The sequence below is a fragment of the Eucyclogobius newberryi genome, unplaced genomic scaffold, assembly GCF_026437365.1.
Source record: "Eucyclogobius newberryi isolate DKJ021-1_F unplaced genomic scaffold, fEucNew1.0.hap1 SCAF_1, whole genome shotgun sequence".
In the NCBI taxonomy this organism is placed as follows: Eukaryota; Metazoa; Chordata; class Actinopteri; order Gobiiformes; family Gobiidae; genus Eucyclogobius; species Eucyclogobius newberryi.
This window is the reverse complement of record NW_027315723.1, coordinates 7548393-7575317: the sequence shown is the minus strand read 5'-3', so window position 1 is coordinate 7575317 and position 26925 is coordinate 7548393. Positions and strand designations below refer to the sequence as shown.

Sequence of the window (26925 nt, the reverse complement as noted above, 5' to 3'; positions counted from 1 at the left end):
TTTGCCGGATATTACAGGAGATTCATCAAAGGATATGCCGGCATTGCAAAACCACTGAATAATCTCACACGAGGTTTAACTCCTCCGTCCAAGCGTCAACCAAAGAACACTTCGAACTCTCTCGACTTAAGGAAGCCTTTTGGTGAGCGGTGGTCCTCCGCATGCCAGCTGGCCTTCGAGTCCTTAATTGGAAAATTAACAAGTCCCCCAATCCTTGGCTTTGCGGATCCAGAGCTGCCATATATTCTCCACACCGATGCCAGTGCTACTGGCCTTGGGGCTGCGTTGTATCAGGAGCAGCGGGGAGAACTGAGGGTTATTGCTTATGCTAGCCGAGGGTTGGCAGCTAGCGAGTCGAGGTACCCGGCACACAAACTGGAATTCCTTGCCCTCAAGTGGAGTGTCACCGAAAAATTCCACGATTACCTGTATGGGGCCAGCTTCGTCGTTGTGACTGATAACAACCCGTTAACTTACCTCTTAACATCAGCAAAGTTGGACGCTGCCAGTCACAGGTGGCTTGCTGCCCTTTCAACATACACATTTAAACTTCAATATAGAGCCGGCAAGAAGAACCAAGACGCCGATGGTTTATCTCGCCGTTTGCATGATCATTCTACTGACAATCAGGAGCAGGAGGACATGGACCTTATCCATCGTTTCACACAAGAGCATTCCTGGTCTTCATCTGATGTAGAGATTGATTCCACCATCGTCTCCGCCATATGTCACAGTTGCCTTGTGAGAAGCCTCCCGATCATTCCACCAGATACTGTGGTTGCTGTAGTGGAATCCTTGGGTGTGTCAGCGAGAGCTATTCCCCACTGCTATGCAGACGAAAATAAACATGGACTGCCCGTACTTTCCCCTCTCTCTCGACAGGACCTCAAAGAGAAACAAAGAGCTGACCCAATCATAAAGGAAGTTATTCACCAATTGGAAACTGGCGAAACTGTTCCTCAGACAGCACGGCATGAACTTCCAGATCTTGTACTCTTGTTGAGAGAACTAAATCGGTTGGAATTACAAGAAGAAATTTTATATCGGAGAAGGAAGGATTCAGAACAGCTTTCCTATCAGTTGGTTTTACCTGAGGACTTAAGGGCTACTGTCTTGTCAAGCCTCCACGATGACATGGGCCACTTGGGAATTGAGAGGACTTTGGATTTGGTTCGCTCAAGGTTTTTCTGGCCGCGTATGTCTGCTGACGTGGAAATGAAAATCAAAACCTGTTCCCGGTGTGTGAGGCGCAAGGCACTTCCGGAACGTTCTGCACCCATGGTTAACATCAAAACTACCCGTCCTTTGGAGCTACTTTGCATGGATTACTTATCGCTGGAACCAGACCAAAGTAACACTAAGGATATTCTGGTTTTCACCGATCATTTTACAAAATTTGCAGTAGCAGTACCAACCGCCAATCAAAAAGCAAGAACCGTGGCGAGAGTTTTATGGGAAAACATCATTATTGTCTACGGGATTCCAGAACGTCTCCATACTGATCAAGGACCTGACTTCGAATCAAAACTCATAAAAGAACTTTGCCAACTCGCTGGTATCATAAAAACACGAACAACTCCATATCATCCTCGGGGAAACCCTGTGGAACGGTTCAATCGCACATTACTCAGCATGCTTGGAACATTGCAACCAAAGCAAAAAACTAAATGGAAGGACTATGTAAAGCCCTTGGTGCATGCATACAATTGCACGAGAAATGATGTTACAGGGTTTGCACCTTATGAGTTGATGTTCGGTCGAGCACCACGGCTTCCAGTAGATTTGGCGTTTGGATTGCCGTTGCGGGAGAATAATTCCAGAACGCATTCCCAATATGTTGCAGCATTGAGATCTCGTATGGAGGAGAGCTTCCAAATAGCATCAAAGAACGCAGCCAAATCTGGAGAAAGAAACAAAAGCCGTTTCGACCAGCGAGTCACTCCGTCCAGTTTAGAGGAAGGGGACCGAGTGCTGGTTCGAAATGTGAGACTGCGGGGGAAGCATAAACTTGAGGACAAGTGGGAGAAGGATGTATACGTAGTGCTGGGACGTGCTGGTGATTTACCAGTGTACACCCTGCGTCCAGAGAATAAACCTGACAGACCAACTCGTACACTTCACAGAGATCTGCTTCTTCCATGTCCTTTCCTTCCGGCTGCTGACGATTCAGATCCATTGCTCGAACCATCACGACGGCCTTTGACCCGAAGCCAGAAACCGGCGTGGGATGAGTCTATTGATGATTGCTTGGATGAGGAGGAGGATGAGCGGGAGGTGCGTCCATTTTACGTGGAGCCAGCAACCTTCCATATCAGCCGTACAGAACCAGAACAAGCCAGTTGTAACCAGCCTTTACCCAATGCTGCCAATAATGTACCGTTGACTATAATCAGTTCTGAACCCGCCGAAACCTCAGAAACCTGCTTGCCGGAAGAAGCTCTTGAAGTGTCTCTACCTGTGACGGAAGACTCTATGCATGAACATTTACCTGAAGAGCTGGAGCCCCTTGGCCAAGCAGGGATATCACCTCACCCTAATGATTCTTTACTCAGCCAACTTGAACCAGTTGTGGAATCGGCAAATTCATTTGTAGATGAGTCTGAACCATCGGTCCAGCGTCCTACCCGACAGCGTAAACCACCTTTGCGCTTACAGTACGCAACCTTAGGTAATCCACTTATATCAGTTGTGCAAACACTTTTCCACGGGTTAATTGACGCTTATAGTGAAGTACTTACAACCCCTGTCACAACCGAATTTTCACAGTCTCAAATTCAAGACATTTAGTTATGCATCGGGAGTTGCATGATCTAAAAGGGGGAGGGTGTAACCCAGGTGAGAAACGCGGATCTCCCGTTTGCGCGCTCTTCGCACTCTCTCTTTCGGCTCATTACGTCATCACGCTGTTGCGCCGTGCGTCAGCCGGTCACGTGGCGCTGCGCCGCCAATCGTCGGCATATAAACAGGAAATGAGTTGCGGCTCGGGAAATGCCGGTCGGGGAATTCGGGTTGCGCTACAGGAGTCGACTACTGGACCCAGATCATCTTATTTAGATCTTATATTAACGTCAAAACTGGCCAGATTGGATGGCGAGCTAGGAAAGAGTCAGACTGATCCAGACTGATCCAAACTGATCCAAACTGATCCAGACTGCCTAAAGCTTCACAAGCCCGGACTCCACAAGGACTCCACCTGCTCTGGTCGGGCCGGTAGGAGGCTCCTGTAGCCACACTTTTAGAACTTTCCAAAGAACATTGTACTGTTGCTTAATGAACAATTTGAAACCACACTGCACTTTACAATTCAGCGTGACACACGCTGAGGACACTTTGTGAACTGTCCTACGTGGATGATTTTTTGAGATTGAACTTTACGATGTACATATCTTCTTCTATCCCTATCTTGTAAATAGTAATGAATGGCCATTCTTGTATATTTTTATGTTTATATGTCAATTCAATATATGGTACCTGCACACGTAATTATTGTCTCCTACTCACTCTGTTCCGAGAGCCGCATCTAGCACTTCTGATCTAGCCCAATAACAACACATTGTTACCTGTATTTATCCACTTGTAAACTTGTGACACACATGCTACACTTGGGTTGGAACGGGGGTACTCGGGCTGTTAATGATAACATTGCAAAAATTGCAGGTAATTAAGTAATTTTTTATGCTCTCGGTCCAAAGTGGTTCAAAACCGGGTTTGGATACATCTGCTGGACATGGGACACAGGGACTGTCCTGCGTGAATAGGGACATCTGGTCACCCTACATTTTATGGCCAAGTGGACATATTGGAGAAACACAGTATTTTGGACCACTTTGTTGTCTACTTCAACTTCAGTGTGTTTGGGGGAAAAATGACTCGACACGGCTAAAATCTCAAAGGAGTAGATTCTGCACATCACGTCTCCTTTCACCAGAATCTTCCCGACTCAACCACATTCCACCTGAAAAAGGAACGTTTGAACAGTTTGAGTAATATTACTTCAAAGTAACGTCAGGTTACTCTTATTTGAGAACACATATGTTATTATACTGGTACTTTTACTGTGTTCAAGTTGTCCTCAAAAATTCACTCTGGAAACGCCTTACATCTTGGAATTCCTGCTTCAAAACTTAGACCATGCGACACGACAGTGCCCTGCGTTTGGAAAAAAGTTTAACGTCCAATGGATCCACATCTTGGTTGAGTTGACTCTTTTCCTGTCTTTTATTATTTGATTTGAGTCATTATGGTGCATGAACTGTAATGTGTTGCTTGTAGTTTTTCCGACAGCAATTTAATGAACTATATTAGTAGATCATCCTTTTGTTCAATGTAAACAGCCAAACTGAAAACGGCTTGATAATAAAAACACGTCCAGCGACTTCCTGTAACAAGAAATTATATTATTGAAAATGTTATGTGACATTTTGATCCCCCCCATGTGTCATTCAGAGAAAAGGTCAAGGTTAGAGTTAGGTTTAGGGACATTTAGTCGTTTAGGGAAAATGACTCGACATGGCTAAAACCTCAAAGAAGTAGATTTAGCACATCACGTCTCCTTTAACCAGAATCTTCCTGACTCAACCACATTCCATATGAAAAAAAGGAGCGCACGACACGTTTGAACAGTTTTATTCACAAAGACAAGATAATATTCAGTTTTTATAAAAACACAGGAGCAAATGTCTGCAGCCTCTTGCACACACGGGTTTGCATACATACACAGAATTGCATGGAGTTCACAATCTTTAAAAAGAGTTTCGAGAATGACCCAGCAAAATTAATACTACACCGGGATCTACAGCAGTACAAGCGTGTCACCTCGCACTCCCTCCACAATCTAGAATCATAAAGTACAGCAATGCGCCATCAAGGACACGAATCACAGCTAGAGAGTGGGTTCTTTTAAAGCTCCAATGTGTAACAATAACAAAAAGACTATAAGAAAAGCTTTTATATTGCAATACTATTGTTATTGCAGGGGGAAAACATCCCTACTGCTTAAAGTAAGGATGTATGCTTTTTCAACATTTAATTAGGCAATAAAAAAAACGTCCAATATTAAATTTAGGGCTTTTAGTATAGACCATTTATTGGCCAAAATGTTACGCAATGACGCTTTAACCAAAACGAGATGATGGCTGTCAGATTACAGATTTGTTGACCTGGTTTACGGTTCACATCTCTATCATTACTGGGCCTGTCCGCACCAAACAAAAAGTGACGCTCAGTTCGACGCCGTCTCAGTCAGCATAAATAACCAAAAGTGAAATAATTTTTTTCACAATATATGTCAGAAAGTGGTGCCAATATGCAATGACAAAAGGCGCGATAGTTGGCAGTTGAAAGGACTTTAAGCCACAAGATTAACATAGTGGACCCAATTTCCAACAAATAATGAAAAGATGAAACGTTTGTCGATTTGCATTGTGGAATCTTTCCTTCAAAAACTGTCAAATCTCCAATGAACTCGTCTACAAAGCGAGCGGAACCAGACGCGGAGTAACCACACGAGCGAGTAAAGCGGCGTGGACGTGGCTCAGATGAGAGACATGTTTGTTATGGAGGTCTGAAACAGCAGAAACCAGCCTCAGAGCCACGTCAAAGTCCAGGTCTGGTCCTGCGCAGAGGCACTACAGAAGAACGTTCCTCTGGTCCTGTGGTGGTGGGGCAGAGGCGAGGGCGGGGCAGAGGAGGACCAGGGGCAGATGTTCTCAGGAGGCTTAAAGCGGTCCATTCTGGAGAAGCAGACAGGAGCTAAATCCATTGTCTTACGAGAACGCGGTGAGACTCTGTATCTGCAACTTAAAAGGTTGCAATACTTCCGGGAGGAGGGTCCGCCACCTGCTCGTCTCCATGGAGATGTCACAGCACCACCGGGATTGCTCCACAGAAAAGGCAGAAATAAAAACGTGCATCTCCATGGAGACACAGCTCACACAGTAAATCACTTCTTATCAAACAGTTGCAACTCAAAAGTTTAATGGCCATTAAAACAAACTATAACATCGCCATGGGCAGGGCAATGGGCTGGTTAAATTGTAGAAAAGAACTAAAACTAAAAACATATTTTCAAACAGACTCTAAGCCCATTTACTGCAGTACATTATAAAAAAATACATAATATATATAAATCAGTTTAATCTAATGGGAGGTAATACATGAAGTGCTTGTTATGTCCATAAAGACATGATGTGGTTAAAAAAGGTTTAGCATTTCAGCTAAATCGTGTCCAAATGTGTCCTCCTGTCTGCTTCTCCTGCACCGACACCAGAGGAACATATTATTTCAACTAAAATGCTGTTCACCATTTCATTTTGGGTGCACATGCAATCGTTTTGTTTTTTAATCATCATTTTGTTTGAACGTGTTGGCGTCGCCGTAGTGCAGCATGCCTTGAGAATGTACAATACACAGTCATGCAAACATTTTTTTTTTTTTACAAATCAGTTGAAATTGAAACCATTGTAATCATTGTCCGCTCGAATTTAAATCTAAAATTCAGAAAAACAAAATAAACCAACTGTCTTTTACATTTTATTGGAGCGGTGCACATTTTCTCCAGACTTCTGCTTTGCTCTGAAGATTTTTTTATTTTATAATTTTTTTCTACAAATAATGGCAATATTTGACATAAAAATAAATGTACCGTATGCTTATCGTAGAAAAGGATTCAGTTGGAGTCATATGGACGCCTCGACTCTCATTCTCAAGCTGCAAATCACTCCCTCCTCTACTCGGGTGAGGACAGGTCCTACTCAGAGTGGGATAAATATCTGAGATGACTACTACTAAATATTTGTCTACAATGGAACACTCCTGGACACATGAGGGATTCACTGACACCGTAAAATGTTCCAGAATTAATATCTCATTTGTAAAAACTACAGCAGAAATGATGTATTAAACTAAAATCGTGGACAAATACAGCATCTATAACAGAGGTATAGATCATCTTAAATAAATACTTTGAAACGATCGGTGCCATTAGTAATATTGACTATTGGCTGTGTGGTCCAGCAGACGAGCAGCTTTGGCACATTTCATCTGGGGAAGAACGTCTCCAACACTCGGACCACCGGCGGAACATGTTTAGGAGTTTCCACGTCTTTGCTCGTCCAAACTGGGAGTGTTGAGAATAACGCCGCGAGTGATCCCACCACACGCACTGAACACTGGACCTCCACTCGGGCCCTTCCACTCGGGCCCTTCCACTCGGGCCCTTCCACTCGGGCCCTTCCACTCGGGCCCTTCCACTCGGGCCCTTCCACTCGGGCCCTTCCACTCGGGCCCTTCCACTCGGGCCCTTCCACTCGGGCCCTTCCACTCGGGCCCGCGGAGCAAAGACGGCTCCTCTTGCTGATTACACTGGTCCCAGCTCGCCACAGGAACGTTTCTACACTGTGCATAATGTAAGAACTGAATAGAAACCAATGAGTGGAATTGCATCCCAAAGCACACGTGCTTGGATAGTCTGGATTGGTCGACGGGATCAGTGGGAATGGCTCTGAAGGAACGGGATCCAAACCCAGTACATTTTTGCATAAATAGATGTAGAACAGTTTAAATGATCAAATTTAGGCAAAAAACATTTGGGATCATAAATACTTTCTAATAAAATGATATAATTAACTTCAGTCTGAAATAAAGGAACAACAAAAGTAGTAAAATGTCCTCAAGGCTTGAGTTCTAAACCCAAAAAAGCTTGTTGTAAGATACTCATATGTTAATTATTTAAACCCAAAAATATTTAGGGGTTGCACATTGTTCATTTAGCAAAAATGATTCATTCTTAAACCAGGTAGACTCAAGGCCCAGGTCCACAACAATGAAGTGTAAGCGCTCCGAGAAAGGCTTCATGCCAAAACATGGTAGTGTTTACGTTCATTACATTTTTGTGTGCAATCCCTGAATATTGAAATAATTGGTGTATAAGTATCTCCTACAAGCGCACAGAGACACTAGATTACAAATCTAGAGTGGTCTTATAGTGTGGACTCGGCCTCCCTCCGCTCCTCTCCTCGGGGCCCCATTTGCACTGACTCCTGCGTCTCACTGATCACTTCTAGAACATTGGGGGACACCGTCTTACTGTCCACACTGTTCTTTTTGCCGTCGCTCTTGCCGCAGCACAGCTTGGGCGCGCACACTGTCCGACACGCCAGCTCGCACTGGGAGTCGCGGTTCTCGGAGTTGAAGGTGACAAACTCGGGCTGGATGGTGGTGGCGTGGATCCCCTCGTTGTGGAAAAAGTCCTTGATGCGCTTGGCCACCTCCATGTAGGACGTGGGGTCGTGACACTTGATGTGGGCCGTGGCGATGATGCGGCTGCCGGCCAGCTGCCAGATGTGCAGCTCGTGGATGGCCAGCACGCCGTCCAGCCGCAGCAGCCGCTCGTTCAGGCGGTCCATGTTGATCTGTTTGGGGACGGTCTGGAGCAGGATGAGGGCTGACTCCTTCAGCAGCGGGTACGTGGTGTAGAGGAGAATCCCCACCATGATGATGCACAGCACAGGGTCCAGGTAGAGCACCCAGCAGGGCCCGGACATCCTCACGGCTAAGGGCCCCTCCAGCAGGTCCACGATGGTGTGGTTGATGTGTCGGTGATCCGAGCTGTGGCCGTTGATGCAGGGGTTGACGCAGTTTTTGTCGTCGCCGCACGGCGTCCACACAAAATAGAAGATGGTGGCGGTGATGACGACGATGACGGAGCCCAGCGCGTCCCCGAGCACGTGCAGGAAGACGCCGCGCATGTTCAGCTGCGACGAGTCCGGGGTCATGTCCATGTCCTCAAAGTGCATGTTCAGCTGGGGCAAGTCCGGGCCCGCGACCAGGTCCTCGTAGGGAGGGCTGCCGTTCACCTGCACTTCCGTGTTGTCCTTGCACACCAGTTCTGGACACATGGGACACAAAGGTTAGTCTCACACTTTTAAAACATAATCTGTCAAGTGTTTTCAGGCTCCGCACTCACTACATTCAGAAAGGAGTTCAAAGGCCACCAGAGCGCAGCAAACCAGACTTCAACATTTAGTATAGAAACAAATATGCAATTAATACTAGTACACTAGAACTGGAAGCTTCCTCGTTGGTCAGAGCTGGAGTAGGAGAGATATGAAAAGAAGCCCGAGATAAGAAATAAAACGTGTTTTTGTCTCGCAGAAATGAAAGGATTACAGTACTTAAAACAATAATGCACTTATTGTGAAAAATTTACTATGATGAGCTTTTGACCCTGCTATAATAGGTTTTCCTCGTCATTCTCTTACTCAGAAGATGTCCGTTTACACTCGTCTCCTACTCCGTCGTCTCCGCCCACTGCTCGGACCTACACAGTTTAGGGTTTCAACAATAAAAACTTCTAAAAGATCATCTGCTGCTTGTTATGGTGAAATGGCACAATTCACTTCATTGCTCACTAATGTTACCCACTGATGCTCCTTTCTGACCAGGAGCATCCTGGGTAACAGCTTTTCTATAGGCTCCAGAGCGTAAAAGGTAGACCTGACCATAAAGCCTGTTACAGTTGGACCTCCATTAAGCAAACATGAACTAATGAGCAGCACATGCACACGGCAGCTCATTTTAGGATCACTGGAGCGAAGGAAGTCACTCTTTCTGGATGAGGCACAAAGAGAGCAGATGAGACGAAGAAGAAGGATAGAGCGATAAGCCATGTCTCACTTTCACTTCTCTGCGCATCAACGCCACGTACCAATCCACTCCAAAGAAAAGCAGTGGAAACATGGCAATAGAAAGAGAAAGAAAGATGATTGGGCAGGTGTGGGCGTGAGTGTTGAGTCAGAGCAGGAGCAGCTCCAGGAGGCAGAGGTGCCAGAACATATACTGGGAAGTTTATAAAAACTTGAATATTAGTGTTTGATTTACTTCTTGTCCTGTTTGAGAGAGGAAACGACTTTTCTCAGAACATGTTTAGGAGTCGGAACAGTCCAAACGACTGGTATGGTATAGACGACTAAACTACTTAGATATCAATATTTGAACAATTGATTGGTTTGGTTTTGAGGAATACAATTAACTGCATATTTATTCCGTTATAATAGCAGCGATATTAAGATGTTAAAATCCATTGGAGGGCCCTTCAATTTTATGTTCAAAGGATTAATTTGTTGCCAATTTGAGAACTCAAGCTGAAGTGAGCATGTGCACTCCCCCCGTGCGGAGGCATAAAAAAGCCTCGTTGCCACACGTGCGTTTTTTTATTAGCGTGACGGATCGCATCGCATCTCTCGTCTCCCGTAGATTTCCGTCTCTTCTGAACCAGCTCGAACTGTCTTTCTCTGTCTTCATTTTGTCCTGTACACTGAGGAAACTATATTATGATAGATCCATGCGCTTAGACACACACCGGCATATCAACCACGCATGCGCAGCCAGGCAAACGTGCTGCTGTGCTGGGGACGAGCCATCAAGGCACGTGAATGAACTACTCGGCTGTCCACGCCACAAGGAAATGAGAGTCAGATTTGGTGCAAAAAAATCCCTTAAGTTCTAGTAATGTTCATAAAATGAAGACAAACAAGAACTTCATAACAGAGCGAACATCTTTTTTTCTAGCTTTTCTAGCTTGTAAATGTAGTTGTGTTTTTAATTCTTTATACTAGGCCTTTGGTTTAGTGTAGATGATTTTACTGTGTGTGTTGCAAATGTTGCACTTGCCCCATGTCATCGATCTCACTGTGTTATTACCTGGATGGATAAAGGTTAATAAATAAATAAAACATCTAAGTAGAGATGCACCGATCAATCGGCCGCCGACTAAAAAAGCCGGTTTTATGTCCAATCAGCGACCGGCCGGTCACTGTCGTAATTTTCGGCCGATCAAACTGACCCGCATGCGTGGTGCGTAGCAGCTCAACGCGCCCAGAGCAAAACAGCTAAAAACTAGCAAGACTCATCCAGACCGCGGCTGCCAAAGCGTCCAGTTTACAATCAAAGTCTATGTAAACCTCCTGCGTTTTCAGCGTGCAGCATGCGTTTTCCGCTCTAGACGCTTTGACAGGCGTATAAGCTTCAAGGCGTTAACATTGTTTGCAGCAGAAAATTTTGCAATCGGTGCATCTCTACATCCAAGATATAAAATCATTTGTCGCATGATTGTGTCAACACATCCCTTGTGAAAGCTTCAGACTATTGTAAAAACCTGTTTTGCTTAAATGAGTGAATCCACTTTAGTTCTGACCAAAAATACTAACAGGGCGTTCAGATCGTTCAGAGCGCGCCGACAAAGCGTCCAGTTTACATTCAAAGTCTATGTAATCGCACGACCTTTTTGCGGCGCGAACTTTGAGCGTCAGCCGCTCAGCCGCTCTGGAGCGTCAGCCGCGCTGGAGCGTCAGCCGCGCTGGAGCGTCAGCCGCGCTGGAGCGTCAGCCGCTCAGGAGCGTCAGCCGCGCTGGAGCGTCAGCCGCTCAGGAGCGTCAGCCGCTCAGCCGCTCAGCCGCTCAGGAGCGTCAGCCGCTCAGCCGCTCAGCCGCTCTGGAGCGTCAGCCGCTCAGCCGCTCTGGAGCGTCAGCCGCTCTGGAGCGTCAGCCGCTCAGCCGCGTCAGCCGCTCTGGAGCGTCAGCCGCGTCAGCCGCTCTGGAGCGTCAGCCGCGTCAGCCGCTCTGGAGCGTCAGCCGCTCAGCCGCTCTGGAGCGTCAGCCGCTCAGCCGCTCTGGAGCGTCAGCCGCTCTGGAGCGTCAGCCGCTCTGGAGCGTCAGCCGCTCCGGAGCGGCTGACGCTCCGGAGCGGCTGACGCTCCGGAGCGGCTGCGTCAGCCGCTCCGGAGCGTCAGCCGCTCAGGAGCGTCAGCCGCTCAGGAGCGTCAGCCGCTCAGGAGCGTCAGCCGCTCAGGAGCGTCAGCCGCTCAGGAGCGTCAGCCGCTCAGGAGCGTCAGCCGCTCCGGAGCGTCAGCCGCTCAGGAGCGTCAGCCGCTCAGGAGCGTCAGCCGCTCAGGAGCGTCAGCCGCTCAGGAGCGTCAGCCGCTCAGGAGCGTCAGCCGCTCCGGAGCGTCAGCCGCTCAGGAGCGTCAGCCGCTCAGGAGCGTCAGCCGCTCCGGAGCGTCAGCCGCTCAGCCGCTCCGGAGCGTCAGCCGCTCCGGAGCGTCAGCCGCTCAGCCGCTCAGCCGCTCCGGAGCGTCAGCCGCTCAGCCGCTCAGCCGCTCCGGAGCTGACAAGGAAACTGTAGGATTTTACAGTGAATTATGTTCTTACAGCCAGGTTATTATTACTGCAGAATGGAGCTCTGGAGCGTCAGCCGCTCAGCCGCTCTGGAGCGTCAGCCGCTCTGGAGCGTCAGCCGCTCTGGAGCGTCAGCCGCTCTGGAGCGTCAGCCGCTCTGGAGCGTCAGCCGCTCAGCCGCGTCAGCCGCTCAGCCGCGTCAGCCGCTCAGCCGCGTCAGCCGCTCCGGAGCGGCTGACGCTCCTGAGCGGCTGACGCTCCAGAGCGGCTGAGCGGCTGACGCTCCAGAGCGGCTGAGCGGCTGACGCTCCTGAGCGGCTGACGCTCCAGAGCGGCTGAGCGGCTGACGCTCCAGAGCGGCTGAGCGGCTGACGCTCCAGAGCGGCTGAGCGGCTGACGCTCCTGAGCGGCTGACGCTCCGGAGCGGCTGACGCTCCGGAGCGGCTGACGCTCCGGAGCGGCTGACGCTCCGGAGCGGCTGACGCTCCGGAGCGGCTGAGCGGCTGACGCTCCGGAGCGGCTGAGCGGCTGACGCTCCGGAGCGGCTGAGCGGCTGACGCTCCGGAGCGGCTGAGCGGCTGACGCTCCGGAGCGGCTGAGCGGCTGACGCTCCGGAGCGGCTGACGCTCCGGAGCGGCTGAGCGGCTGACGCTCCGGAGCGGCTGACGCTCCGGAGCGGCTGAGCGGCTGACGCTCCGGAGCGGCTGAGCGGCTGAGCGGCTGACGCTCCGGAGCGGCGGAGCGGCTGAGCGGCTGACGCTCCGGAGCGGCTGAGCGGCTGAGCGGCTGACGCTCCGGAGCGGCTGAGCGGCTGAGCGGCTGACGCTCCGGAGCGGCTGACGCTCCTGAGCGTCAGCCGCTCCGGAGCGTCAGCCGCTCCGGAGCGTCAGCCGCTCCGGAGCGTCAGCCGCTCCGGAGCGTCAGCCGCTCCGGAGCGTCAGCCGCTCAGGAGCGTCAGCCGCTCAGGAGCGTCAGCCGCTCAGGAGCGTCAGCCGCTCCGGAGCGTCAGCCGCTCCGGAGCGTCAGCCGCTCAGCCGCTCCGGAGCGTCAGCCGCTCCGGAGCGTCAGCCGCTCCGGAGCGTCAGCCGCTCAGCCGCTCCGGAGCGTCAGCCGCTCAGCCGCTCAGCCGCTCAGCCGCTCAGCCGCTCCGGAGCGTCAGCCGCTCAGCCGCTCAGCCGCTCCGGAGCGTCAGCCGCTCAGCCGCTCCGCCGCTCCGGAGCGTCAGCCGCTCAGCCGCTCCGGAGCGTCAGCCGCTCAGCCGCTCAGCCGCTCCGCCGCTCCGGAGCGTCAGCCGCTCCGGAGCGTCAGCCGCTCAGCCGCTCCGGAGCGTCAGCCGCTCCGGAGCGTCAGCCGCTCAGCCGCTCCGGAGCGTCAGCCGCTCAGCCGCTCCGGAGCGTCAGCCGCTCAGCCGCTCCGGAGCGTCAGCCGCTCAGCCGCTCCGGAGCGTCAGCCGCTCAGCCGCTCCGGAGCGTCAGCCGCTCAGCCGCTCCGGAGCGTCAGCCGCTCAGCCGCTCCGGAGCGTCAGCCGCTCCGGAGCGTCAGCCGCTCCGGAGCGTCAGCCGCTCCGGAGCGTCAGCCGCTCCGGAGCGTCAGCCGCTCAGCCGCTCTGGAGCGTCAGCCGCTCAGCCGCTCTGGAGCGTCAGCCGCTCAGCCGCTCTGGAGCGTCAGCCGCTCAGCCGCTCTGGAGCGTCAGCCGCTCAGGAGCGTCAGCCGCTCAGCCGCTCTGGAGCGTCAGCCGCTCAGCCGCTCTGGAGCGTCAGCCGCTCAGGAGCGTCAGCCGCTCAGCCGCTCTGGAGCGTCAGCCGCTCTGGAGCGTCAGCCGCTCAGGAGCGTCAGCCGCTCAGCCGCTCTGGAGCGTCAGCCGCTCAGGAGCGTCAGCCGCTCAGCCGCTCTGGAGCGTCAGCCGCTCAGGAGCGTCAGCCGCTCAGCCGCTCTGGAGCGTCAGCCGCTCAGGAGCGTCAGCCGCTCAGCCGCTCCGGAGCGTCAGCCGCTCAGCCGCTCAGGAGCGTCAGCCGCTCCGGAGCGTCAGCCGCTCAGGAGCGTCAGCCGCTCAGGAGCGTCAGCCGCTCAGCCGCTCTGGAGCGTCAGCCGCTCTGGAGCGTCAGCCGCGTCAGCCGCTCTGGAGCGTCAGCCGCTCAGCCGCGCTGGAGCGTCAGCCGCTCTGGAGCGTCAGCCGCGTCAGCCGCTCAGCCGCGTCAGCCGCGTCAGCCGCTCCGGAGCGTCAGCCGCTCAGCCGCTCAGCCGCTCCGCCGCTCCGGAGCGTCAGCCGCTCAGCCGCTCAGCCGCTCCGCCGCTCCGGAGCGTCAGCCGCTCCGGAGCGTCAGCCGCTCAGCCGCTCCGGAGCGTCAGCCGCACCGGAGCGTCAGCCGCTCCGGAGCGTCAGCCGCTCCGGAGCGTCAGCCGCACCGGAGCGTCAGCCGCACCGGAGCGTCAGCCGCTCCGGAGCGTCAGCCGCTCCGGAGCGTCAGCCGCTCCGGAGCGTCAGCCGCACCGGAGCGTCAGCCGCTCCGGAGCGTCAGCCGCTCCGGAGCGTCAGCCGCTCCGGAGCGTCAGCCGCTCCGGAGCGTCAGCCGCTCCGGAGCGTCAGCCGCTCCGGAGCGTCAGCCGCTCCGGAGCGTCAGCCGCTCCGGAGCGTCAGCCGCTCCGGAGCGTCAGCCGCTCCGGAGCGTCAGCCGCTCCGGAGCGTCAGCCGCTCCGGAGCGTCAGCCGCTCAGCCGCTCTGGAGCGTCAGCCGCTCAGCCGCTCTGGAGCGTCAGCCGCTCTGGAGCGTCAGCCGCTCTGGAGCGTCAGCCGCTCTGGAGCGTCAGCCGCTCTGGAGCGTCAGCCGCTCTGGAGCGTCAGCCGCTCTGGAGCGTCAGCCGCTCTGGAGCGTCAGCCGCTCTGGAGCGTCAGCCGCTCAGGAGCGTCAGCCGCTCAGGAGCGTCAGCCGCTCAGCCGCTCAGGAGCGTCAGCCGCTCAGCCGCTCAGGAGCGTCAGCCGCTCAGCCGCTCAGGAGCGTCAGCCGCTCAGCCGCTCCGGAGCGTCAGCCGCTCAGCCGCTCCGGAGCGTCAGCCGCTCAGCCGCTCCGGAGCGTCAGCCGCTCAGCCGCTCCGGAGCGTCAGCCGCTCAGCCGCTCCGGAGCGTCAGCCGCTCAGCCGCTCCGGAGCGTCAGCCGCTCAGCCGCTCCGGAGCGTCAGCCGCTCCGGAGCGTCAGCCGCTCCGGAGCGTCAGCCGCTCCGGAGCGTCAGCCGCTCAGGAGCGTCAGCCGCTCAGCCGCTCCGGAGCGTCAGCCGCTCCGGAGCGTCAGCCGCTCCGGAGCGTCAGCCGCTCAGGAGCGTCAGCCGCTCAGCCGCTCCGGAGCGTCAGCCGCTCAGGAGCGTCAGCCGCTCAGCCGCTCCGGAGCGTCAGCCGCTCAGCCGCTCCGGAGCGTCAGCCGCTCCGGAGCGTCAGCCGCTCAGCCGCTCCGGAGCGTCAGCCGCTCAGCCGCTCCGGAGCGTCAGCCGCTCCGGAGCGTCAGCCGCTCCGGAGCGTCAGCCGCTCCGGAGCGTCAGCCGCTCCGGAGCGTCAGCCGCTCCGGAGCGTCAGCCGCTCCGGAGCGTCAGCCGCTCCGGAGCGTCAGCCGCTCCGGAGCGTCAGCCGCTCCGGAGCGTCAGCCGCTCCGGAGCGTCAGCCGCTCCGGAGCGTCAGGCGCTCCGGAGCGTCAGGCGCTCCGGAGCGTCAGCCGCTCCGGAGCGTCAGCCGCTCCGGAGCGTCAGCCGCTCCGGAGCGTCAGCCGCTCAGGAGCGTCAGCCGCTCAGCCGCTCTGGAGCGTCAGCCGCTCTGGAGCGTCAGCCGCTCAGCCGCTCTGGAGCGTCAGCCGCTCAGCCGCTCTGGAGCGTCAGCCGCTCAGCCGCTCTGGAGCGTCAGCCGCTCAGCCGCTCTGGAGCGTCAGCCGCTCTGGAGCGTCAGCCGCTCAGCCGCTCTGGAGCGTCAGCCGCTCTGGAGCGTCAGCCGCTCTGGAGCGTCAGCCGCTCTGGAGCGTCAGCCGCTCTGGAGCGTCAGCCGCTCTGGAGCGTCAGCCGCTCAGCCGCTCTGGAGCGTCAGCCGCTCTGGAGCGTCAGCCGCTCAGCCGCTCTGGAGCGTCAGCCGCTCAGCCGCTCTGGAGCGTCAGCCGCTCTGGAGCGTCAGCCGCTCTGGAGCGTCAGCCGCTCTGGAGCGTCAGCCGCTCTGGAGCGTCAGCCGCTCTGGAGCGTCAGCCGCTCAGGAGCGTCAGCCGCTCAGGAGCGTCAGCCGCTCAGGAGCGTCAGCCGCTCAGCCGCTCAGGAGCGTCAGCCGCTCAGCCGCTCAGGAGCGTCAGCCGCTCAGCCGCTCTGGAGCGTCAGCCGCTCAGCCGCTCTGGAGCGTCAGCCGCTCAGCCGCTCTGGAGCGTCAGCCGCTCAGCCGCTCTGGAGCGTCAGCCGCTCAGCCGCTCTGGAGCGTCAGCCGCTCAGCCGCTCTGGAGCGTCAGCCGCTCAGCCGCTCTGGAGCGTCAGCCGCTCAGCCGCTCTGGAGCGTCAGCCGCTCAGCCGCTCTGGAGCGTCAGCCGCTCAGCCGCTCTGGAGCGTCAGCCGCTCAGCCGCTCTGGAGCGTCAGCCGCTCAGCCGCTCTGGAGCGTCAGCCGCTCAGCCGCTCAGCCGCTCTGGAGCGTCAGCCGCTCAGCCGCTCAGCCGCTCTGGAGCGTCAGCCGCTCAGCCGCTCTGGAGCGTCAGCCGCTCAGCCGCTCAGCCGCTCTGGAGCGTCAGCCGCTCAGCCGCTCTGGAGCGTCAGCCGCTCAGCCGCACTGGAGCGTCAGCCGCTCTGGAGCGTCAGCCGCTCTGGAGCGTCAGCCGCTCTGGAGCGTCAGCCGCTCTGGAGCGTCAGCCGCTCTGGAGCGTCAGCCGCTCTGGAGCGTCAGCCGCTCTGGAGCGTCAGCCGCTCTGGAGCGTCAGCCGCTTTGACGCCGCGGTCTTTACGCGGCTTTCAAATGTACAGGCGTCCAACTCGGGAGTCTGGAGCAAAGTGTGAATTCCGCAGCGTGAACGGCCCTAAATTCTAACTCGGAAGAGCTTCAATATGCGATGGATGCAGTTAATACTGAAATTACTTTTTAAAATGAATTTTAAACAGGCCACTAGAGTCTCTCAATGCTTTTAAATGGGGCTTTGGGGAGTGGTGTGATTTTGGGGGGCTTATATTCACCGTTTTCAGAGTTAATCTAAAAAAGTTAAAATTAAATGAAATATTGTTTAATCAAAAAGAGTGATGTAAAAGTGGCCCCAACATCACATGTGTACATCTTGCAATAAAGGCCGATAAAACATTTCAATTATCTTTTTAGCAAATGTATATTTTGAACCACGGTTTGTAACCCAAAGACCTCTAATAATCATATCTAATACATCAGCGAGCTCGAATCCCGACTACTGCATGTCCTCGACGGGCCAAACAATCAAGTCTGTTCATAAAGACAAATCTGGACAAACTAATGTGAGTGCGACATGTCAGCACTTGCCTTCATGTAACCGGGGAGGACATTTCCATTGTGATCAACGTGAACAAAATACCACCCGCGCTCTGACGGTGAACCCTGGAGCAGTGCATTTTAAAAGGCTTGAAAACCAAGGATCTAAAATCTTGTTGATGTATGAGAGTAGGGATATCGATATTATTTAGTTAATCGTGAGTATTCCGGTCACAACTATTTATATCTGGCTATTTTAGTCACATTTAGTCTTTTAGAAAGTTCAAAGCCGCTCACGAGCCTGAGGAACAGTGACACATTAGACACTGAGAAAGACAATTTAAAATGTTCCTATTGTTAAGTCACAGTCTCAATAATCGTGAATAATCGTTTAAATTGTGATGTTTTTCTCTCACAATAATCACAACACTAAAATATGATATGGTGACATCCCTGTATGAGAAATGGGCCCTTGTTACCTCTGCCCTACTTTGCTGTGCTGAGATTTGGTTGAAAAGCAGAACAATATCGGGACAAAACAAGCGGCCTGCAGTAGGTCTCTAGATTGGCATACGTGCACTGAAATAGACTTTCGACTTTTCCTTCATGGTTATTTACAATATCTGCAGCATAAGAGGGACATTTGATGAACCTGATGATCCCTTTATGCATTCAAGGCTGTTGAGAGTGCTGCTTTTCCCACAAACCCAGTGAAATAAAGTAAACCCCCCTCGTCTTGTTGTTGCAACCCCAGTCGTGGTCCCATCCCTTTAACACCCTGCAGTGTCCAGGAGACACATGACCATGGCATGTGTCTGCAGCACAAACAGCTTCTATATCTGTCATGTGGGAGGACTGTGCACTTATGCAACATCATTCTCCCTCTGGAGGATTTAGGAGGGACATTATTCATTCTAGGGCAGACAAACTTAACAAGTATTAGAATACGGAAGTTTGAAGATGCGCAGTGCACATTTAGCTTGACCAGAGCTCAGAATGTAACGCTCTTGTTTTGGTCACACTTCAAACACAACAATGGGACAGAGAAGGAAATGAGGAGGGGAGAATCCTGAGCAATGCTTCTGTCGAGGTTTAAGGAAACAGCTGTAACGTGTGTCAATGTGTCATGTTTTATTGTCAATGTCAATGAACTTAAGTTCACAGAATACTTTGCTTTGAAAATGTTGTGCATGCTGCCTGGTGGACAAGTGGTTAAGGCACAGCACATATGCCAGGCTCCAAGAGCAGCCGGCTGCAGTGTCGTGAGTTTGAATCCCGACTGACAATTTACTGCATGTCTTCCCCTTCTCTCATTCTCCATTTCACCCTGTCCCCTCCTGCTGCATTTACCGCCAACTACTGTAGTTGTACGTCTTCAAAGTATGTGTTTTACGCTCTACTGTAAAAAGGAAAGAAAAGAGCATCTACTATAATTTTTGGACTTTAAGCTGGTACTTTTTTCTAACCCTTTGAACCCTGCCGCCCATACAACGGTGCGGCTAATTTATAGATTTTTACTGGCTAACGGACACCACATTGTAGAAGACATCGGTGAACGCACTGTTCAAAAGTGTTCTCTGTATGTTAAGCTTTAAAATGTGTTTTATAACAATCATGTACATGGAGACATTAGTCTAATGAGGTGAATCTAGACGTGCTAACCGCAAATACACGCAGAGCACGGGCGTGCAATATATAGCGGCCTACAGTTTAGAACCTGCCACGGCATAAAAGTAACAACAAAAAACACCTGCCAAAATGAAATGAGAAGTTCCGGAGCGTCAGCCGCTCCGGGGCCTCAGCCGCTCCGGAGCCTCAGCCGCTCCGGAGCCTCAGCCGCTCCGGAGCCTCAGCCGCTCAGCCGCGTCAGCCGCTCCGGAGCGTCAGCCGCTCAGCCGCGTCAGCCGCTCCGGAGCGTCAGCCGCTCAGCCGCGTCAGCCGCTCCGGAGCGTCAGCCGCTCCGGAGCGTCAGCCGCTCAGCCGCGTCAGCCGCTCCGGAGCGTCAGCCGCTCAGCCGCGTCAGCCGCTCCGGAGCGTCAGCCGCTCAGCCGCGTCAGCCGCTCCGGAGCGTCAGCCGCTCAGCCGCGTCAGCCGCTCCGGAGCGTCAGCCGCTCAGCCGCGTCAGCCGCTCCGGAGCGTCAGCCGCTCAGCCGCGTCAGCCGCTCTGGAGCGTCAGCCGCTCAGCCGCTCTGGAGCGTCAGCCGCTCTGGAGCGTCAGCCGCTCCAGCCGCTCTGGAGCGTCAGCCGCTCTGGAGCGTCAGCCGCTCTGGAGCGTCAGCCGCTCCAGCCGCTCTGGAGCGTCAGCCGCTCAGGAGCGTCAGCCGCTCCAGCCGCTCTGGAGCGTCAGCCGCTCAGCCGCTCCAGCCGCTCTGGAGCGTCAGCCGCTCAGCCGCTCCAGCCGCTCCGGAGCGTCAGCCGCTCAGGAGCGTCAGCCGCTCTGCCGCTCCGGAGCGTCAGCCGCTCCGGAGCGTCAGCCGCTCTGCCGCTCCGGAGCGTCAGCCGCTCCGGAGCGTCAGCCGCTCTGCCGCTCCGGAGCGTCAGCCGCTCTGCCGCTCCGGAGCGTCAGCCGCTCTGCCGCTCCGGAGCGTCAGCCGCTCTGCCGCTCCGGAGCGTCAGCCGCTCTGCCGCTCCGGAGCGTCAGCCGCTCTGCCGCTCCGGAGCGTCAGCCGCTCTGCCGCTCCGGAGCGTCAGCCGCTCTGCCGCTCCGGAGCGTCAGCCGCTCTGCCGCTCCGGAGCGTCAGCCGCTCTGGAGCGTCAGCCGCTCAGGAGCGTCAGCCGCTCTGGAGCGTCAGCCGCTCTGGAGCGTCAGCCGCTCAGGAGCGTCAGCCGCTCTGGAGCGTCAGCCGCTCAGGAGCGTCAGCCGCTCAGGAGCGTCAGCCGCTCAGGAGCGTCAGCCGCTCTGGAGCGTCAGCCGCTCAGGAGCGTCAGCCGCTCTGGAGCGTCAGCCGCTCAGGAGCGTCAGCCGCTCTGGAGCGTCAGCCGCTCAGGAGCGTCAGCCGCTCTGGAGCGTCAGCCGCTCAGGAGCGTCAGCCGCTCAGGAGCGTCAGCCGCTCAGGAGCGTCAGCCGCTCAGGAGCGTCAGCCGCTCAGGAGCGTCAGCCGCTCAGGAGCGTCAGCCGCTCTGGAGCGTCAGCCGCTCAGGAGCGTCAGCCGCTCAGGAGCGTCAGCCGCTCTGGAGCGTCAGCCGCTCAGCCGCTCTGGAGCGTCAGCCGCTCAGCCGCTCTGGAGCGTCAGCCGCTCAGCCGCTCTGGAGCGTCAGCCGCTCAGCCGCTCTGGAGCGTCAGCCGCTCAGCCGCTCTGGAGCGTCAGCCGCTCAGCCGCTCTGGAGCGTCAGCCGCTCAGCCGCTCTGGAGCGTCAGCCGCTCTGGAGCGTCAGCCGCTCTGGAGCGTCAGCCGCTCTGGAGCGTCAGCCGCTCTGGAGCGTCAGCCGCTCTGGAGCGTCAGCCGCTCAGGAGCGTCAGCCGCTCTGGAGCGTCAGCCGCTCAGCCGCTCTGGAGCGTCAGCCGCTCAGCCGCTCTGGAGCGTCAGCCGCTCAGCCGCTCTGGAGCGTCAGCCGCTCAGCCGCTCTGGAGCGTCAGCCGCTCAGACGCCGCGGTCTTTACGCGGCTTTCAAATGTACAGGCGTCCAACTCGGGAGTCTGGAGCAAAGTGTGAATTCCGCAGCGTGAACGGCCCTAAATTCTAACTCAGAAGAGCTTCAATATGCGATGGATGCAGTTAATACTGAAATTACTTTTTAAAATGAATTTTAACAGGCCACTAGAGTCTCTCAATGCTTTTAAATGGGGCTTTGGGGAGTGGTGTGATTTTGGGGGGCTTATATTCACCGTTTTCAGAGTTAATCTAAAAAAGTTAAAATTAAATGAAATATTGTTTAATCAAAAAGAGTGATGTAAAAGTGGCCCCAACATCACATGTGTACATCTTGCAATAAAGGCCGATAAAACATTTCAATTATCTTTTTAGCAAATGTATATTTTGAACCACGGTTTGTAACCCAAAGACCTCTAATAATCATATCTAATACATCAGCGAGCTCGAATCCCGACTACTGCATGTCCTCGACGGGCCAAACAATCAAGTCTGTTCATAAAGACAAATCTGGACAAGCTAATGTGAGTGCGACATGTCAGCACTTGCCTTCATGTAACCGGGGAGGACATTTCCATTGTGATCAACGTGAACAAAATACCACCCGCGCTCTGACGGTGAACCCTGGAGCAGTGCATTTTAAAAGGCTTGAAAACCAAGGATCTAAAATCTTGTTGATGTATGAGAGTAGGGATATCGATATTATTTAGTTAATCGTGAGTATTCCGGTCACAACTATTTATATCTGGCTATTTTAGTCACATTTAGTCTTTTAGAAAGTTCAAAGCCGCTCACGAGCCTGAGGAACAGTGACACATTAGACACTGAGAAAGACAATTTAAAATGTTCCTATTGTTAAGTCACAGTCTCAATAATCGTGAATAATCGTTTAAATTGTGATGTTTTTCTCTCACAATAATCACAACACTAAAATATGATATGGTGACATCCCTGTATGAGAAATGGGCCCTTGTTACCTCTGCCCTACTTTGCTGTGCTGAGATTTGGTTGAAAAGCAGAACAATATCGGGACAAAACAAGCGGCCTGCAGTAGGTCTCTAGATTGGCATACGTGCACTGAAATAGACTTTCGACTTTTCCTTCATGGTTATTTACAATATCTGCAGCATAAGAGGGACATTTGATGAACCTGATGATCCCTTTATGCATTCAAGGCTGTTGAGAGTGCTGCTTTTCCCACAAACCCAGTGAAATAAAGTAAACCCCCCTCGTCTTGTTGTTGCAACCCCAGTCGTGGTCCCATCCCTTTAACACCCTGCAGTGTCCAGGAGACACATGACCATGGCATGTGTCTGCAGCACAAACAGCTTCTATATCTGTCATGTGGGAGGACTGTGCACTTATGCAACATCATTCTCCCTCTGGAGGATTTAGGAGGGACATTATTCATTCTAGGGCAGACAAACTTAACAAGTATTAGAATACGGAAGTTTGAAGATGCGCAGTGCACATTTAGCTTGACCAGAGCTCAGAATGTAACGCTCTTGTTTTGGTCACACTTCAAACACAACAATGGGACAGAGAAGGAAATGAGGAGGGGAGAATCCTGAGCAATGCTTCTGTCGAGGTTTAAGGAAACAGCTGTAACGTGTGTCAATGTGTCATGTTTTATTGTCAATGTCAATGAACTTAAGTTCACAGAATACTTTGCTTTGAAAATGTTGTGCATGCTGCCTGGTGGACAAGTGGTTAAGGCACAGCACATATGCCAGGCTCCAAGAGCAGCCGGCTGCAGTGTCGTGAGTTTGAATCCCGACTGACAATTTACTGCATGTCTTCCCCTTCTCTCATTCTCCATTTCACCCTGTCCCCTCCTGCTGCATTTACCGCCAACTACTGTAGTTGTACGTCTTCAAAGTATGTGTTTTACGCTCTACTGTAAAAAGGAAAGAAAAGAGCATCTACTATAATTTTTGGACTTTAAGCTGGTACTTTTTTCTAACCCTTTGAACCCTGCCGCCCATACAACGGTGCGGCTAATTTATAGATTTTTACTGGCTAACGGACACCACATTGTAGAAGACATCGGTGAACGCACTGTTCAAAAGTGTTCTCTGTATGTTAAGCTTTAAAATGTGTTTTATAACAATCATGTACATGGAGACATTAGTCTAATGAGGTGAATCTAGACGTGCTAACCGCAAATACACGCAGAGCACGGGCGTGCAATATATAGCGGCCTACAGTTTAGAACCTGCCACGGCATAAAAGTAACAACAAAAAACACCTGCCAAAATGAAATGAGAATTCATTAGCGTGTACCCTCTTTCTGCGTAAATATCTCATGTTACAACGTGGGCACCTGCGGCTTATTGACAAGTGCGGCCTGTACAATATATTTTTTCTTTGTACATTTCGTTGGTGCAGTTTACATTCAGGAGTGCTCTCTCACCCTTATTCCAGAAGCCCGTTTGAGCCGCCATACGCCATACAATCCTCCAAACCAAACATCGAGCTGCCAACCTCGAGAGAAAATAAGTTCTACACGATTTAAAAGCATATTTTAGCGACGAGACTTTTCCCTCATTCTCCATTCAAACCAACGGAGTTCCTCCAAAACTGGAAGTGCGATTACAACGAAAGTTCTGATCACGTGGGAAAAGTGGCAGGGGCAAAATTTCAATAGTCCGAAAATGACGTTCGTTGTGCTTGTACGGCTCTTTTTTAAATTCCGCTAAAGAATCGGCTCATCTCAGTGTTCTCGCTGGGCTGAGGTTGAAGGATGGCGCTTAATACCTGGCGGTGACCAGCCTGAGCATGGAGGTGACCAGCCTGAGCCTGAGCATGGCGGTGACCAGCCTGAGCATGGAGGTGACCAGCCTGAGCATGGAGGTGACCAGCCTGAGCATGGAGGTGACCAGCCTGAGCATGGAGGTGACCAGCCTGAGCATGGAGGTGACCAGCCTCAGCGAGAACACTGCATCTTATTCAACCACTTTATTCTGTAGGATATAGACTGAATCCCACTCACACCTGACTAAGGCCCGATGGCTTTTGGAGTGAAAAACATTCAACATTAAACTGCATCTGAACACCAGAGTTGGCAGCATTTGTCATGGAGTTTCCTCAGAGAGAAATGAAAACATGAGTTAAAGTGGTACAGTTGTTGTGAGAGGAAATGTCACAATTTTATGATTATTCATGATGACACTGAACAGTGATATCCTTAATTTCCTTTCACGTTGTCTTTACATGTCAGTCATGCGACTTTCATGAAATCAAACTTTCTGAATGATGAAGTAAAGTGACTGACATTTAAGTTTTTGGACTATAGTCGAGATTAAAATGACTTATTTTTGCTTAAAACTTTCTCACGGTAACTTCTTATTTCCTGTGATTATATCATAACCTGAATAATAATAGTTATTGATTAACCGTATAATCTTGACATCTGAGTCCACACACCAGTCCAGTCAGGGGCCTGATCGCATCTCCTGAAACTCACATCTACAAGATACAAACGCATTTCCATTTCCTCATTTTCCAGGAAAAAAAGAGCTCCATTATCCACATGACATGAAGCAAGAGCTCGAGACTTCTGTGCACATTGTTCACGCTCTACCAAAGACGGGAAGGATTTTCTCACCGACAAACAAAACTTTCTAGTTGACCATAAAGGGAAGGAGCTGTGGTCAGACGCGGGGTGCTGTCAGGGGGGCCCTACATGCGTGACACGGGAGCCTTACCGTTCCTCCGGTCCCAGTGAGCCTCCCCGGGGCTGTTGTGGTTCATCAGGTGATTGGTCTCCACTTCACCGTCTTGGGGCCTCTTCCCCCCGTGCGAGTGTCCTCCGCCTCCCCCTCCGCCGTGGGAATGCCCGTGCCCTCCGCCCGCGTGTCCGTGGAACAGGCACAGGCCGAGGAGGTTGACCAGGAGCCCCGCGGCCCCCACCCCGACCACCACCAAGGGGCCCTCGATCTCCTGGGGCTCCGTGAAGCGCTCGACCGCCTCCAGCACGATGGTGAAGCACAGCGCGGTGAGGAAGACGGCGTTGACCAGCGCGCCCATCACCTCCGCGCGGATCCAGCCGAACGTGTTCTTGTTGGTGGCCTCGGTCTTCTCCGCGAAGCGCACCGCCACCAGCGCCACGACCAGCGCGATCACGTCCGACAGCATGTGGAAGGAGTCCGAGAGCATCGAGAGCGACGAGGTCATCCGGCTGACCACCACCTCCACGATGAAAAACCCGAAAGTCATGGAGAGCATGCAGAGCAAACGGGCGCGGTTCGGCTCGCACGCCATTTCTTCTTCTTCTCTTTCTTTCTTTTCTGCTAAAAACGTGTTAAAGTCGTGTTTTCTTGTCTCGTCGTTGCCACATAAAAGGCGGCGGAGCACACGGTCCGGGGAAATGCGACTTCGGGGGCTAGCGACTGGAGCTCGACGGTGCGGAGACAATGCTGCGCGAAGCTAACGTCCCCCCGGTAACGCCGCGTTCCCGGCTCTTTCCCAGACGCGATAGCCAAGCCGCTCACGGTCCGAAAGAGGAACAAAAAGTGTGGAAACCGCGTCCTCCGGTGCCTTGTGTGACGTCCCTCCGCGCTCCGGTATGTTCCAGAACTGTTTTGCAGACGGCTGAAAGTTTTTGCACCCGGGCCGCCGGTGTTCCGCACAGACCCCATGACCGGGAGAACCGCCCCCCGAGCGGCGTGTGCGCAGAGCTGATTGGCGGAGAGGCGGGAAGGCCCGGCGTGATTGGTCGGACTTCAGGAACTCATGTCTTTGGGCCAATCAGCGGTGGTTGCTAAGCACGCTAACGGAAACTGTGTTCTCGCGATGTTTGTCACTTTGAATACATTTCATACAAGATACAACAAATATATATATAAAAAAAAAAATTATATTGCTTTATTTCTTTATTTATTGGATTTAAGAATGTATCAATCCCAACCAAATACTGTACACTTTCAATGGTAAAAAGTTATATTATCTATGTAAAAAGTCCTCAAAATGTTGCCTATTCATGAGTTTTAGCTTCCTGTTTACTGGTGATATTTGAGGACTTTCTTGTGTTTAATGTTTAGTTTTGAAAATGTTAACTGCGCTGAGATCCATGAATAATAGGGAATGTGAAGCCCATGGATTTATCTACTCAGCACAGCCACAACTTATCTGCTCTGTTATCTATTCAATGCATAGATAAGACTATAGATTACATTTGGACTTTTTAGCCTCAAATGGAAGGCGCTCTGCTTTGCTTATCTGTTTCTGTGGCACCATTTAATCCTTATATAATTATTTCTTCTGTCAAAATCCAATCACTCATTGATACTGTCAAACTTAAAACATGACATGAGTTTATTTGGTGAAGTTGAGTGATGACTCTTTGTGGAAGACGTGAGACAGTAAAACATGACCATTGAATGTTGTCTACAAAACAAAACACTTCTCTACAGTGCAGTTACAGAAACAATACGTCAAAAGTAGTGTACGCCTCTGGACTAAGGTTTAGAGTTTTTTACAGCACTGAAGTCCTCGTAGGGTACAAAGTGTAAATCATATATTTGTAATGGGTGGTAAGTTGTAGTTGCAATCTTGAAATCAATGAATCCAAATATTCCAAATGAATCAGCCTCACTGGTGTAACAGAGGTTATCTGGATGATTCAGCACTAGATGGTGTCATAGCCAGTTTGTCGTTTGGCTCAGAAATATTTCAGTTTTCATATGAGACTTTCAAATCACACCATTTCTCAGAAAGCATTCAC

The 26925-nt window shown here is 52.8% G+C and overlaps 1 protein-coding gene across 1 annotated transcript; it reads right to left on the bottom strand.

The window, feature by feature from the left end:
* Positions 1–7919: 7919 nt before the first annotated feature.
* Positions 7920–25507, bottom strand: slc30a1a (solute carrier family 30 member 1a). The gene is made up of 2 exons (XM_072454307.1): positions 24908–25507; positions 7920–8887 (listed from the first exon to the last, which is right to left on the bottom strand). Exons 1-2 carry the CDS (start codon positions 25461–25463, stop codon positions 7980–7982), a joined length of 1464 nt encoding a protein of 487 aa, XP_072310408.1. The 5' UTR covers positions 25464–25507; the 3' UTR covers positions 7920–7979.
* Between the last annotated feature and the right edge of the window lie 1418 nt (positions 25508–26925).

What these genes read in the sequence shown, in the direction of transcription:
- slc30a1a (XM_072454307.1), bottom strand. Translation starts at nt 25,463, where the DNA reads ATGGCGTGCGAGCCGAACCGCGCCCGTTTGCTCTGCATGCTCTCCATG. An exon ending in TCACTGGGACCGGAGGAACG is followed by an intron (nt 8,888 to 24,907) that starts GTAAGGCTCCCG and finishes CCATGTGTCCAG; the next exon opens with AACTGGTGTGCAAGGACAAC.